The sequence below is a fragment of the Balaenoptera acutorostrata genome, chromosome 6 (assembly GCF_949987535.1).
Source record: "Balaenoptera acutorostrata chromosome 6, mBalAcu1.1, whole genome shotgun sequence".
In the NCBI taxonomy this organism is placed as follows: domain Eukaryota; kingdom Metazoa; phylum Chordata; class Mammalia; order Artiodactyla; family Balaenopteridae; genus Balaenoptera; species Balaenoptera acutorostrata.
In genome coordinates this window covers 113516860-113532448 of record NC_080069.1, presented here as the reverse complement: position 1 = coordinate 113532448, position 15589 = coordinate 113516860, and the positions used below count along the sequence as shown (strand labels likewise).

Genomic DNA, 15589 nt, shown 5'->3' with positions numbered 1-15589 from the left:
TTACAGAAGAAAATACTGAGCCATAGAAAGGGGATGGGACAGGCCCAAGTTTTCGGCAGGCTGATGTCAGCAACTCCAATCCCTGCTCCATTCTTCCCTTTCTGTCTTACTCGAGCTGCCAGGTGTTCCTCTCCAACTGATTCTGCGGACACCTGGCCCCGTCGGGCCGTTTACAGGCCTGCCTCAATCAGAGTCTACTCCTGGAGTTTGGCCGCTGCCCGAGGGGAGGCAGCTAGGAGCCGCGCAGCACTATGCCCTGGCTGCAGTCTATAGAAAGATGCCCACTAAACACCTGGGGTGAGGCCACAAGCTGGAAACTGACATCCCTAAACCCAGATCCTCTGCGGTTTAAGGCCAATTCTGGGGTGAATGTTTATCGTGCGTGTAAGTGATTCACAAAGAAAGCACCTAAATAGAACTGTGTGATCAGTAAATTTATAAACAATCCTAACAGATCAATAGCAGAGGAACAGAAACTAAATGAGGCTTGTGGGCAGCAAACATTTCCTCCCAGTACTCTCTGCTGTCAGTCTGTGTAAATGACAAGGGAGGGCAGGGATACAAGGCTCCCCTCGTGCTTTATAAAAAAGAGAACTGACACCAAATCCTACAAAACATTCTCACAAATCTTCAGGATTCTTCAACTTTTCATTCTCATGCTGGGGTAAGGAAGAATTAACATTCTTCTCATAAACATACATTTTAAAAGGCTAATTACAAAATAATTTTTTCTACCTTTCATCATCCTTTGTTATAAATGTCTCATTCCCAGAGCAAAAGGGTTGATTCTCCCTCACACTGTAACAGCAGTTAGTGTGTAACAAGTGCCCCAGACATGCCAGGCCCTTCACACATGTCATCTCATTTGGTTCTTACAGTTCTGTGATAGGATATGGGCATTTCTTTATGTGTTTCCTATGCTTCCACATTTTCTACATTGAGCATGAATTACATTTATAATTAAGCTAACAAAGTGAACGCTGTTTAAAAATAATTCTCATACTCTGGGCTTCTCTGAGACAAAGCTCTGCTCACTTCTCTACGCAGAGCTTGCTGGTCCAGAGTTCTGACTTCTTTCCCAGCTGAGACTTGCCTTCCCAATTCTCAGCCTCACTTCTCGGTCTCTCTCTTCTTCCCTCTTTCCCTTAAATGCCTTACCCCACCCCCTCCAACTCCATTACAAACAAAAAATAAACAAACATAACACTGCTTATAATGGGTTCATAGCTGACCCTGACTTCCGGAGCATGTGGCTGCATACCAGAGTCAACTAGTTCAGGTTGCCTCTGAGGCAGAGACCCTGTGAAAAAGACTGATGCCTGAATGAGGAACGAGAGGTAGCAGCAGCAAAAGCAGCAATTCAAGTGTCCTTATGAGGCTGCACCCAGGAAAGACCAACACCTCTCAGCCCACCTGTCCCATTACCAGTGCCTTCTCCAGGTCAGAACTGCGTCTCACTCACTGTTGTCCCCTGCGCATGTACAGACAGCGCCCAGAAACGCTTGCTAAATTAATGAGAAGGGAACCCACACCGCCACCCCCCCGCCCCTTTGCATCAACCTGTCTTCTAAATGGAAATGGCAACCAAAGCGAACGTACACTGCAAGCCTGGTCCCTCCTCTGCCTGTGCAACCCTGTGCCTGGATCACTCCTCTTCACCTTTCAGATCAGAGCTCCACATCACTGTTTTTTTTTTTTTGGTTGCATTGGGTCTTCGTTGCTTGCTCCTGGCGGGCTTTCTCTAGTTGCGGTGAGCGGCGGCTGCTCTTCGTTGCGGTGCGCGGGCTTCAGTACTTGTGGCACGTGGGCTTCAGTACTTGTGGCTCGTGGGCTCTAAAGCGCAGGCTCAGTAGTTGTGGCGCATGGGCTTAGCTGCTCCGCGGCATGTGGGATCTTCCCAGACCAGGAATCAAATCTGTGTCTCCTGCATTGGCAGGCGGATTCTTAACCACTGCGCCACCAGGGAAGTCCCTCCACATTACTTCTTTAGTGAACCCTTCCCTGACACCCTCTTCCCCCTATCAGGCTTGGTCTTTCATTATACAGTCTCATAGCGTCAAGCCAAATCCTCCATGGCACCTGTCCAAGTTCACAATTATTTATTTATGTGCTTACTTGATTATCTGTCTTCCCACTAGGAAACAGGCCACATCTGTTTTGCTTACCACCATACCTCTAGCGCCCAGCTCAATGCTTGGAACATAATCGGAACAGTCAGCTGTTGAACAAATCAAAGGCCTTCCTGTTAACTCAATAAGGATGCAAGCAGGGACATTTATTTATCCAATAGTTGAGCCCCACTATGTGCAGTGTTCTTTGCTAAGCATTAATGATATGAAGATGTACACAGATCAGGATATGCAAACTCCACAAGGGCAGGAACTCTTCACGCACTGTGAAATTCCTAATGCCTGGCACACAGTAAGCATGAAAATACTTAATGAAGAGACATAGTCCCCACAGTTCATTCTGTCTGTCTCTTACTTCTACCACTAAAATTTTAACTGAATTCAAGAAGAAGAGAAGCTATGGAATCAGCCCCAGATCTCTGAATCACACCCGCTGTTGGCTGACTCCTATCAGAAGGCTGTGGAAATCACGGCTTCACACACAGAGGTATTTTTGCCTTCAAAGACGATTAAGTTTGAAATCTGTTCTGTTTAAATATACTTTCAAGGAGGAAAAAATTCTAATAATTTCCTGGGTTAAGGCTGAGTTTGTAATTTAGGTAAAACCAATTTTATACCTCATTGCAATTAGTACAAGGTTCTTAACACTGTTAGAGACAGTACCACTTTGAATGTCCCCTGAGAGACATGGTTCCCGCAAAAAAGCACAGAAGCTAACCCCCACCCCACCCCCAGCAATAAAACATTCTACACACCATTTCAGAGGGCTCATGGGCTCCCTGAGGCCCATCCATAGTCCCAGGTTAAGAAACCCTGAATTAGAGAGAAGGTGGAGACTTGGAACATGCCAGTTTGATATTTTGGTAGAAGTAAAAATTAGTCTAAAACACCTTTCCTTTGGTCACTCACTTGTCATTAATCTGTCACAGGAACTGGATAAGGTTCTCTCTTAAAACATGTGCTACTTGCCCTGGGAAAGCTGGCCCCTGATCAGGCGATCAGGCCCTGGAACAGGCAGGGATGTTGTGGCCCACACCGATGGAGAAAGAATGAGAGTGGCTGCTCACATTGGTGGGAGTGAGGTAGTACCGTCGGCCAGTAAGAGCTTGGACAGACCAAGGCTTGAGTCCTGGCTCTGTGGATGACTTACTGTGTGACTGAGCGCAAGCTGCCTGATCTCAGCCACAGGGTCCTCCTCTGTGAAAATCCCAACAGTCCTTATGAGGACTACTGTTACGAGGATCACATGACATAAAACACATAAAGAGCTAAGAAGAGTACCTGGCTGGCACACAGTGAAGTCTTTTTAATAAAGGGTGGCTGTAACATTATTATTATCTGCTTTCCTTCTCTGAACATGTGCTGCAAACAATGAGCCATTTAAATAAAGTCCATTTAACACAGAAGAGTAGGAAACAGGCTGCTGATAGGAAATATTAGGAGCTGATTCTGAAGTTTGGTTTAAAGTCCCTGCAAGGGGCTTCCCTGGTGGTGCAGTGGTTGAGAGTCTGCCTGCCGATGCAGGGGACACGGGTTTGAGCCCTGGTCTGGGAAGATCCCACACGCCACGGAGCAACTGGGCCCGTGGGCCACAACTGCTGAGCCTGCGCGTCTGGAGCCTGTGCCCCGCAATGGGAGAGGCCGCGACAGTGAGAGGCCCGAGCTCCGCGATGAAGAGTGGCCCCCGCTTGCCGCAACTAGAGAAAGCCCTCGCACAGAAACTAAGACCCAACACAGCCAAAAATAAATTAAAAAAAAAAAAAAAGAATCCGCCTGTCAATGCAGGGGACACGGGTTCAATCCCTGGTCCGGGAAGATCCCACATGCCACGGAGCAACTAAGCCCGTGTGCCACAACTACTGAGCCTGTGCTCTAGAGCCCACGAGCCACAACTACTGAGCCCGCGAGCCACAACTACTGAAGCCTGCGCGCCTAGAGCCCATGCTCCGCAACAAGAGAAGCCACCACAGTGAGAAGCCTGCGCACCGCAACAAAGAGTAGCCCCTGCTCGCCACGACTAGAGAAAGCCCGCGTGCAGCAACGAAGACCCAATGCAGCCAAAAATAAATAAATTAATTAATTAAAAATAAATAAATAAAGTCCCTGCAAAAGTCAGAATCCCTGCTGGGCTGGACTCCCAGAAAGTCCAGTGCAGGTGGGAGGTTAAATGTTAGTAGCTCTGCGTGGCAGGGTTGGAGTTATGTTGTGTGGGTGAGTGTGTGGGTAGGAAGAGGTCTGGTACATTAAGGAGATCCTGACCCCAAAGTCCTCGTTGCTAAATAAAGAAATCTGACACAGTCCATGGTTCTTTTTCAGTTAGTGATTACAAGAACTTGAGATTTACATAAAAGTTTCAAGATAACAAGCTACCTCTACATTTACTATTTTCTTTAATCATCAAAACGACTTTCTGAGATGGGTACAGCAGGGATTATCACCCTCATTGTACTGGGGAACTGAAACCTAGATAGGTAAAGTGACTTGTCTAAAGTAAAGGACCCAGACTGTTCAGTGGCAATGCCAGCACAAGGATGCAAGTCTGGGGTGATTCTTGTTTTTTACCCATCTCTGTAGCATGCCCAGAACTGAGCACAGTATATTCTTGGCATAGAAGGCAATCTACAAATGCTTGTTGACTTGAACTGACTTAAGGAAAGCAGATACCTGGGCAGAGGAGATCAAAACAGGGTGGGCCAAAAGAGCAGTGGTGTGTGAAGGATGATGATAATATCATCAGAAGAGCAGCTGCTACTTTAAAGGCATCGTCTTATTTCTCTCTCTACAACCCTGCTGTGCTAACCTACCTTAGGTCACAAAGCAGAGGCAGAGCCAGCATGAGAGCCAAGGTCTGTGGGACTCCAAGGCCTGCACTTATAGCCACTTGAAACAAATCAACATTCTATTTGATTTCTCAGCCTTTTTATTTAATTTATTCAAACAGTTCAGGCTCACACTCCCTCAAAGATTACTAAGTAGAATTAGGCATCCTCCTTATACCGTCAGAGTATTTTTCTAAAATGCAAGAAGCAAATTATTAGCAGAGGACTCAAATGCAGATAAGGACCAAGGGAGAGGAACTTATTAAAATAAAACAAGAAGGTAGTGACCACTGCTACCCTTGCAACAACCAGCAAACTTTAGGGTTCAATGCAGAGAAAGAGAGTACCCACTCAGAAGCTTCCTCATGAAATCCAATTCTAAAAGGTAGGAACAAGTAAAGACATCTTGTAAAACTAGCCGGGTCTAGTTATAAGGAAAATGGAACTCAGCTACAGTGTACAAAAGGTAAGTTTCAACAGTGACATAGAGACTGAGTTACCCATCATTATATGACAAATATCACCAAAAGTGGACCAATAGAAGTAGCTCTTGTCTCATTCATTCAATCCCTCAGGTACAGTAAAGCACAATGATGATAAGCATTGACTTTAGAGTCTGAAATTCCTGGGATCTAATCTCAACTCCATCCCTTACTAACTTTGTGCCCTTTGGGAGTTTTCTTCAATTCTCTAACCTTCAGTACACACATCCATAAAATGACCTCATATGGTCACTCTAAGGATTAATTCACTATGTGTAGACACTATACAAGCTTCCGTGAACATATCAAGAAAAAAGGCTGATGAAGTCACTACAAACACAGAAGTTAAAACCCAAACCCACACTAACTATACAAATGATTTGAGTGGAGAATGAAGTTCAAACTAGTGCTGCTTTTAAGCTCATGAATAAAAACATACCCTGAGGGCAAATATCCCCAAATGCCAAAGAGTTTTCTGTTTCTCCAAATAGCAAATGGTTAGGATTACATTAATTGACAGATATTACTCTTTGGTTTTTGTAATAATATCTTTTCTTACAGGTAGTTTGAAGCCTAGCACATTCACTTTATGTTTGATATAACAAATTCCAATGAAGCCATGGTTCAGAAATTCCATTTCACATCAGGCAGGATTCTACAGCCAAAGGGTCAAGTCTTCAGATGTGATCTAAGAAACCCACTGAGCCATCTCTTTTAGCATAGTTCCTGCTTCTTCTAAACCAGCCTCACGTATCAGATTTGTTCTCAAAATTCCTGTATAGACACACAAAGAAACAGTTGCTCTCACGTATTTCTTGAGTCAAAAACTTAAAAGACCTAATTATTTTTTTCCCATTTCCCCCCACTTAAAGATGACGCATGGCACAGTTATGAGTATGAAAGGGCTGTGGAGCTCCTAGGACCATTCCCGATCTCCTGAACAATCTATTTAAAGTGAAATTCCTTTTAGATCTTATATCACAAGTGGAAACAACTTTTCCATCTCAGGTCACTGACCCATGGAGGGAGAGAAATTCAACAGACGGCTAAATGAGTTTTGATGTATGTTGTTAAATTTTAGATTAAGAGCAGGGGTCTAAAACTCTGTAAGAAATAAAAAAAAAATTCAGTCCCATAATAAATTAAGGAGAAGAAGGGGAGAAGTAAAAGGGCAGAAAAGAGAGAGAGGGAAAAAAAGGAGAGGCAAGTAAAGACAGATACTGGGAGAGATTGATGGAGAAAAGGAAGACGTAGGCACCGAGAGGACAGTGGACCTTTCTGGGCAACAGACCCACCTTGTGGCCATTGCAGATACTGCCGCACCAAACTTGGTTCCTGCCGCCTTCTGAAATAAGAGGCCATGCAACGGGGTGGAAAGCCTTGGGAGCACACAGTCAGAAGGCCTGAGTTCCAACAGGGCTTTTGCACTGCCCAGTCAGTATCAGCCGGGTAAGTCACTTGGCTTCTATAAGCCTCAGTTTCCACACTTGATTTGCCCTTTGCACCTCACAGGGTACTGTGAGGAACAAATGAGATTCTTATAAAATCTGTACAAATACTGGAAATGACAACACTGTAACTGCTAAAACACAACAAAAGACAACAACAAGAATAGGTAACTGTTTCCTGGACTGGCATGTGAGGTAAAGCATTCCCTATTCCCACCTTAATTAGGAAGTACAACTGAGAAAACTGAGTCACAACTTTTTTTTTAAATTAAAAGATAATGGAATGGGATTGAATGAGTTACAAGGCCAATGTTCCTTTCTAAATTCTACACCAAGAAATTCAAAAGCTAGTTTCCAAAGCATTCACCTAGCAGGAATCCCCTTTTCCATGGCTAGAGGGTCTCCAAACAACCAGAGGATCCTATGCACTCTCTGTGCTGACTGAGGCCCTCCTCCAGCATGTAGTCTACATAATGCAGGGCTCATAACTGAGCTTGCCAATGATTTCTCTTATTTTTGAGCTGACAAATTATCACTGTGACTGAAGTCCTTTGCCAATAATTGGCTCAACTATTGCCTATATCTCCTTTAATATTTTTTGGTATTAAGTATAGCTGCCAGAGTGAAACTAATCATCACTAACTAAACTGTACACACCATATCCCACCTTTTAGCAGAAAAAGCTCACTCTCTCATGTCCTGGTGAATCTGTAGGCTTTCCATGATGAGTCAATTTCAAGAAAAATTACTATTTTTCTCACCTGAAACCATGTGAAAGTAGGGGAAATCATCCAAAGTGTACCCTAGCCATGCAGGGCTCTCCAAGACCAAAAGGAATTATGTATCTAAGCAAATATTAACGTGTGCTGTGCGGCCTTGTCTACCTTAATTCTTTGGAAGCACAGGCAAGGAAAAAGACATTAGACACCTCCCATCTGGACTTTGGAAATAAAGAATCCATTTATTATTAAAGTGTTTCAAGCTAATGAAAACCCAAAAGGTAAACCTTCAGCTAGAAGCTATTTTTAAGCCTTGCCCAAATCCATGTTAACTCTTCTTTGTAAAACACTTGGAAGAAACTCAACAGAATATTCATTTATTCACTCATTCAACCAATATTTACATGTCAGATCCTGTTCTTGTGCTGGGAATTCAGCAATAAACAAAAGAGATAAAGTCCCCTCTGTCACAGGCTTAATTCCAGCATGGGGACAGGGGCACGCAGATAATAATCAAACATATAAAATAATGTTAAGTAGCAATAAGTGACATGAAGAAAATATGACAGGATAAGGAGATAGGGTGTAAAGAGTTGGGGGGAGCTGCTACTTAGACACTGTAATTAGAGAAGTCCTCTCTGGTGACATGACCATTGAGCCTAAGACTGAATGAGGTGAGGGTGAAGCCATGTGGACATCAAGGAGAACAACATTACAGGCAGAGAGACCAGCCAGTACAAAGGCCTGAGGAGGGAACATGCTTGGCATGTTTGAGAACAGCAAGGAAGCCAGGGTGTCTGAAGTGGAAAGTGTAAGGGGGAAAAGTAGCAGTAGCTGAAATCACACTGTCAGAGGTGAGATGGTGCCAGGCCTTGCAGGCCAAGGCAAGAACCTGAGTTATATTCTGAGGTAAGAAGCCATTAGAGTTTTAAGCAAGGGAGAGATGAGATCAAAAAGAGTCTGGGAGGAAACCACTGTGGAAACAGAAGGACCAAGGAATCGACTGCAATATTCCAGAAGAGAAGTGATGAGATGGTTAGACTTGGGCACTGGTGATGAAAGGGGTGAGAAGTGATCAGATTCAGGATATATATTGATGATAGGGCTTGGATGTGGAATATGAAGATGTTAAGTGTGAAAGAAAGAATAGAAGAGGATGGTGTCAAGTTTTCAGGCCTGAGCAATGAGGTCCCACAAACTGGAGATGGGGACACTGAGGAAGAAGCAGGTTTTGGAGGGGAAGAAATCATAAGTAAGAGTCAGCATCCTCCTGTATGCTAAACCAGGTTGGGATAGAAAGAGCAACTCCAAGAAGCTCAGAGCTCACTTGGCTGTGTGCTGTGCGCGAACCCATCACTGGTGTAAATGTTACTGAAAAGAGTTTGTTTCTGCTTGAAAAACCAGGGAGGAAATAATCATAGTAGTAGCCATTATTTCTGAAACCCTTACTAATTATCAGGCACTAAGGTAAGCACTGTACATATACTGTAGTTAATCCTCACACGTAAAAACACTTAATCACAGTACCTAGCACATGGTAAAATATCATTAAATGTTATCCATAATATTTGTGAAGGATGTGACATTTTACACTGAATGATAACTTTAATGATTATTTTAATTTCTAGAAGTTCTATTTCCTCCCCCCCCCACCAAATCCCCCATTCACTTTATATCATGATTCCTATTATTTCTCAGGCTAATATGTAGTTTTTGTATTCCTGCTTTTACAAACAGGGTGGCCATTCCAAAGTCCTAACTTTATGCAGATTTCAGTTTCACTTTGGGGCCTCCAGAAGGACCCAAATCATGTCTTGTCTTCGTGAGTAGTAAAATCCTAATACCTACCTATGGTTCTATATTCCCTTGGAACGCTCTTTTATTATCACACACAATACATTGAGCCACTTTGTTTAAGGCACCTGGGTATTTCTCTTTTTTCTTTCAAGTTCATCCAGGTATTTAAACACTTCTCGGATTATACTTTATTTAGCATCTCCAAATGTTTAAAGAAGGGTAGCCTGAGTTAGCTCAGTCTGACATATAACCAGAACCAGAAATCCAATATTACTTTACAGATGAGGAAATTGTGCCTTAAATAGGTGAAACAACTTTGAATTCAGACCTCTCTGATTCCCAGTCCGTACTCTAATTCAGTAGATAGTGAAGCTTCTCTCCTACTACATCTGCCCCTGGCACACTGATCATAGTTCTACCCTCTGGGGACACACTGAGTAAATATGACAGTCAGTCTTTTATGCACCCTATAAGCATCTCAATACAGCTATTTATTCTGTCTCCCATTTGCCTCCACCTCTCAAATTCCAAACTAAACTCCCTCAATTACTTTTTCTTCTTTAAAAACAAAACTTTTATAACATGAACACAAGGAGATTCTTCTTTTTTTTTAACCTTAAAAAAATGATACAAATCATAAATGCTCCACTGGAAGTGATAAATAGTGAATAAGTTCCCTTCATGTATTATTACTTTCATTTTAGGGAATTTCTGACCATAACAACAAGTACTGAAAGTTAAAGGACAGCACAGTAGAAATCATGAAACCTGAGATTTAATTCATAGGCTGTAATATATATGAAAATATTTAGAAAATTATACAATACAAAAGAAAACATTATTATTAATGTACTATAAATGTTGACAATTTGATCAGGAAGAGTGAGACATTAACAAAGGAATCTAAATTAATGCAAAAATGATTTTACCTTCATGTTGCAAGCTAATTCCATCAGTTTTTTTGCATTTTCTTCTGAGCGATATCTCTTAGGAAGCTGAACCCTGAAGAACTTCAGCGCACCTTCAAAGTCTGTCAATAGCAAGTCATCTTTGGAAGTCTTGAAGAAAGAAGAAAATACAACAATGTACAGAAAAAGTTTTCTGCTGTGAAGGTGCCCAAGAAGGATTTTATAATCCCAGCACCTTTATAATCCCCAGAAGATACTCTGTAGCCTTTGCAGAGCTACTTGCACGTATCCACTGTCAGGGACAATGCTAGAGCATAGCGGCTGTTCAGAATGAGATTAAGACCAAGATATTGCAAGTGCTGAACAAGGAATACCAGATAACCCAGCTTACAAATAAATGTGTACTGTACCTTTAATAATCCAAGGGCGACATTAAAAATAACACTTATTCCCTAAAAGAAAACACAGAAAACATTTTCAGTGTTTATATATGGATTATTAAAAGCTGTTTGTCTTCAGAATACCCCACCATTTTTAGATAAATTGTAAAAACTTAAGAAATGGAATATCTTGAAAATATCTTGGGGAAAAAAAATTACAGGGCAACCACTGAAAAACCACTTAAGGTAGACCCAGTCTCCCATTTTTTTGAGAGAAGAGCTTTTCTAGAGCTATTCTCGCAATTCAAGAATGCTTTTCAAAGTATTCTATGCTTCCGAACTAAAACATTAGAGTCATAAAATTGTGATCTCTCAGGAAATAACTCCTGGTGGCTCTTCCTGTATTCTATACTGCTCACTCCAAGTACAACAATCACTCTGTCCATGAGCCCTATGTCCCAGAACTGAATCTGCTCAGGGTTCCCTCTAATCTGCCTTTTTTATCTAATCATTCTAGGAGTAGTGGGGCAAAGGACAGCTCAGGGGAGGCCCTAAAATCTGTTGACAGTGTTAAACTTTTAAAGTTTCTGGGCCTCAAGTTCCATAACAAATAGTCTCCCAATGGTTTTCTGAACTAATTAGTTGAGAAGTTTATGTAGGTTACTTAGCATGCCACCAGGCCCACAGTAACTACTTAACTAATGGTTGTTTATAATAGTGAAAATCTAGACAAAGGTTTGAGATTAGGAATTGGTTACATAAATTATGATATATCCAAAGAATGGGATACTTGGCATTAAGTAAGAATAAATGGTATATCTGAAATGCTGGTTTCTTAGAAGATACAAATTTCTTAATGGATTTTTGTATGTTTTGAATATGGGATAATTAAACAAAAATAAGGATGGTATACATGTGGAGGTGTCTTTCTATAGATAGTCAAGTATATGAGATAAAAAGAGGTTACCAGATAGCATATATAGCATAATAGTATTTTTATGTATTTTTATATATATATAAAACCATAATATACATTATTACATAATATTCCATATGAAAAAACTGTTCCATATAGAAATTACATATACACATATATGAAAAGGTGGAAAGAATATACACCAAAATGTTAAAAGTAGTTTCCCTCTAGACTGCGATTAGAAGTATTTTAAAATCTTTTTGCTTATACTTTCTATAGTTTCTATAACAAACATATATTATTTTTGAAATTAGTTTTTTCTTCTTAGGCACACACACACCCTAAAACCCAAAACTAAGCTGAGGCAAAGACTGTTATTTACTATAATATCTATTTTCTTTCAGTAATAGACCCCCAAGTTTTAGCAAGTTCCTAGTCAGCTTTAATTAAAAAAAAACTCCCCTTAGAAGCTAGGTATGGTCATGTACCTAACTTCTGGCCAATAAGAGGTTAAGAAGAAATGCAGGTGGAAATTCCAGGAAATGTCTTTTAAAAGAGGAGATGCAACCTTCCCAAACCCCTAAACCTCCTAGCTTAAATATAGAGACAGTGGCTGGAGCTCTAATCAGCCATACGGAACAAGAGTTGCACTCTGAGGAAGGCAGGTTACTGCCAACCTTCTGATTTCCTTTACATGGGAAAGAAAAATAAACCTCTACTTTATTTAGTCACTGTTATTTTGGATTTCTTCAATGCAGCCAAACCTAACTAATACAAATGTGTTTTTTTTTAGCAGAGAGCACCTTTGACAAAACATGATTATTAGCATCAGCCCAAGGAAGAGTAACTTAAACCTGGATTTTCCAGCAATGAAATAAAATAACTAAGAACAAATTGTTTTAACAGAGCTGACACAGGAAGGACACTACAAACAAAAGCCAAAGTGCTGTGGTCTCTGATACGTACCTCACATAAAAGCAGGTCGATGATATGGAAGACCATGTAGAGAGGGAATTTTGCAGTGAAGAGCGTAAGAAACCACTGGGAGGCATACATGTGTGCTTCAAGGCTTATATCCAGGAAGTGGTTGTACAAGTCAGGAATGTATTCCTGAAATAGCAAACTAATTAGTCTTGGGCACATATGCAGCTGTTTAACTCTCACTCAGGAGGTTCATAAATCTGCTAGAAATAGGCCCAAAAAGTCACATATTTGTGTTTTTCTAAAAACTGCCAAAGTGCTGAGAAGAACACTTATCATCTGGTATTAAACTGGCACTCAGCTCTCGTTTCCAGTCCACAAAGTAGCTCTAAAGAGGAATCCCCAAATGGTGACAAATATTTGGAAGGACAGTTTTTCTTTCCAAGTTATGAAATGTTTGGGAAAGTTTGTTTCACTTTTGTTATAAGATTCCTAACCAGTCAGCTTCAGAGCCTTGGTGAATATTTCTTGACTGAGTTTGCTGTGTTAAAGGCTCCTACAGTCATCTGATCTTTTGGGTGTTTATGAGATTGAAAACCCGGCTCACACCCATCGGGTTAACACCTTATTAATCTTGGCATCATCGTTACATAGAGAGAAATGAAAAACATAAAACCTGTCCTTAACCCTGGATGGCTAAGGAAATCGCCACTGCTCCTTGGCACCATTTCCTCAATCCTGTTCTTCCCAGTCCTGCATTCCTATTGGTAAATGCAAGCTGGATTCTCTATTTACCTGCATGAGGCGCTCCAACTGGTAAAATTTGCAATGCAAATCTTCAAAATTTTGCTTGAAAAGTTCCCTGAGACCATAGTCAAACATGATCTTGACCAGAACACTGAATGCCTGTTCCTCAGGCATCTGTAACAGACAGGCAAAGAGGGAAGGGGTGGGGGATCAAAAACATATACAGAAGTTTCCTCAGTATATTAAATTCATCCTTCAACTCTCCTATCTGAATACTAGGAAATTTAGTGATAGGCAGTAACTCAGATCTCAGCTGTGTTTTATAACATTCATTCATTCAACCAAGAAATATTTAACAATGCCTACTCTGTGTCAGACACTGTTCCTGTTCTTGAGGAGCCTCTCATACAACCAGTATACAATAGTTGTAAAATGCCTTAGTTAGAAAGATCAGTGGGAACACAAGAACAAGAAAGCCTGGGTCTTCCTGAGGGAGCCAGGAACAGGCTTTGTAGGGAGGGCAGGACTTGAACTGAGTAGGAACAGGTCTATACTCGAGTATATGTTTCATCTTTCCCAAATCATAAGACTTTGGTAAATCATTTTACCTCCTTAACTGTTATTTCATTTTAGTAAAAATGTTTTTCTTCCTCACTGTTGCTAAAAACATGGTTAGTTACAGAAGAACTTTATGTATTCTAAGGTTTGAAGAAATGTTTAGAGTATTACAGTAATGCCTGCAGTAATATTTAAAATAGTACAAAAACTCCTTTACTTCACTTCTATTTACAGATGTTACTCACTTATACATCTTCCACAGCTTTATGGAAAAATATCTCCCTGAGAACCGGGCAAAATGTCTAGTTTTCAAAATAGAAAAAGAGCACTGGAAATATTATTTAAGGCATGACGTGACTGTAGCAAGCCTTCCAAATGTCAAGAAGGTGGGTGGGCGTCTGTCGAACAAGATGATGGAGGTGGGCTGAGTAAAGAAATAACTGGGAATAAAGCAGAGCTAAAGAGCAAATCCGACTAAGTAATAAATGAGAAAAGGATAGAAAATTATTGTTGGAAAGGTAAGGGCATTTGGGGCAAAGGACCAGACCTTTGAGGTCTTTACCATGGAAGGCAACTTCACTCTTCCACTCACTGAGGGAGAGACTTGGTCTGCCCAGAGTGGCATTTCTGATGTTAGGTAGCACACCTGCCCTTACTCTGAAACAAGCACTTATTTTAACACAATGGCAAGCAGCACAGAGTTCAAACCAAGATATTGGGGATTTCATCGGGAAACTCATTTTAAAAGGGTTGTGACACTTAAATGAGGATAAATGTCCTTACACGAAAGTTGAGAACAAAGACGAACCACATAGACTTGTGAGACTCTGAGATATAAAGTCTGATTAAAACAACAAAACAAAAACTTAAAACTTGACTTCTTGCGGATGTGTTAATTAGCTTGTGAGAATCATTTCACAATGTATAGTATATCAAATCATCACATTATACACATTATATACACACACACACAATTTTCGTCAATTATGATGTAAACAAAGCTGGGGGAAAAAAAACTTGACTTCTTTATCAATGTCATAGCTTTATCACATTTTTGCATGCCTACCAATACCAACAAGCTAGGCTCACAGTAAGAAGATGCAAAGTGGTTTTGTTTTACTTGTATTACAACCTACACGAAATGGTTTAAACCTCTTCAAAAGCTTCCTGTTCTTAGAGAAACAAAATCTAGACTGCATGGCCTGGTCTCCACAGCACTCCTTCAAGCTAGTCTTGTTGACCTCTCTAGCTCCCTCCTCCTATTCCCCATGGCTTGTGATGCTCCTGTCACACTGCCCTTCTTTCAGTTCCTTCCAGATGCCAAGTTTTCCCCATTTCAGGGCTTCTATACACTGTACTATTCTCTTTGCCAGGACTGCTCTACTCTCCACTCTCTTGTTTTCAGAACAGTTTTATTATTTTCATAACAATGTTAAAAAAAGTTAAATGATACAGTAAAGTACAAAAGAGAATGGATATCCGCTTCTCATTTTTCAGGGTTCACCTTAAGGTTAGCTTCCAAGAGAAGCGTGTAATCTAAATGAGGCTCCCTTGTTATAATCTTGCATCAAATTTTTCACTATACCTTCATAGAGCCACTGAAAGTAACAATGATATACTTGTGTGACTTTTTTTGCCTACAGCTAGTCAACTTCACTAGCTCTGCATCCACAAGGACTGGGGCCACACTATCTTATTCACTCCTGATCACTAGCACAGTTCAGACCAAAACAGGTGCTCAAAAACTCTCTGCTAACATCACCTG

The 15589-nt window shown here is 41.0% G+C and overlaps 1 protein-coding gene across 1 annotated transcript in view; it reads right to left on the bottom strand.

Moving 5' to 3' along the window:
* Positions 1–15589, bottom strand: part of RABGAP1 (RAB GTPase activating protein 1) — a 159329-nt gene that overhangs the window by 16862 nt on the left and 126878 nt on the right. Inside the window, exons 15-19 of the mRNA XM_057548199.1 lie at positions 14178–14181; positions 13315–13440; positions 12565–12708; positions 10713–10754; positions 10324–10452 (exon numbers count right to left, since the gene is read on the bottom strand). Coding sequence (XP_057404182.1) covers positions 10324–10452; positions 10713–10754; positions 12565–12708; positions 13315–13440; positions 14178–14181 — 445 coding nt within the window. The remainder of the gene's footprint in view (positions 1–10323; positions 10453–10712; positions 10755–12564; positions 12709–13314; positions 13441–14177; positions 14182–15589) is intronic.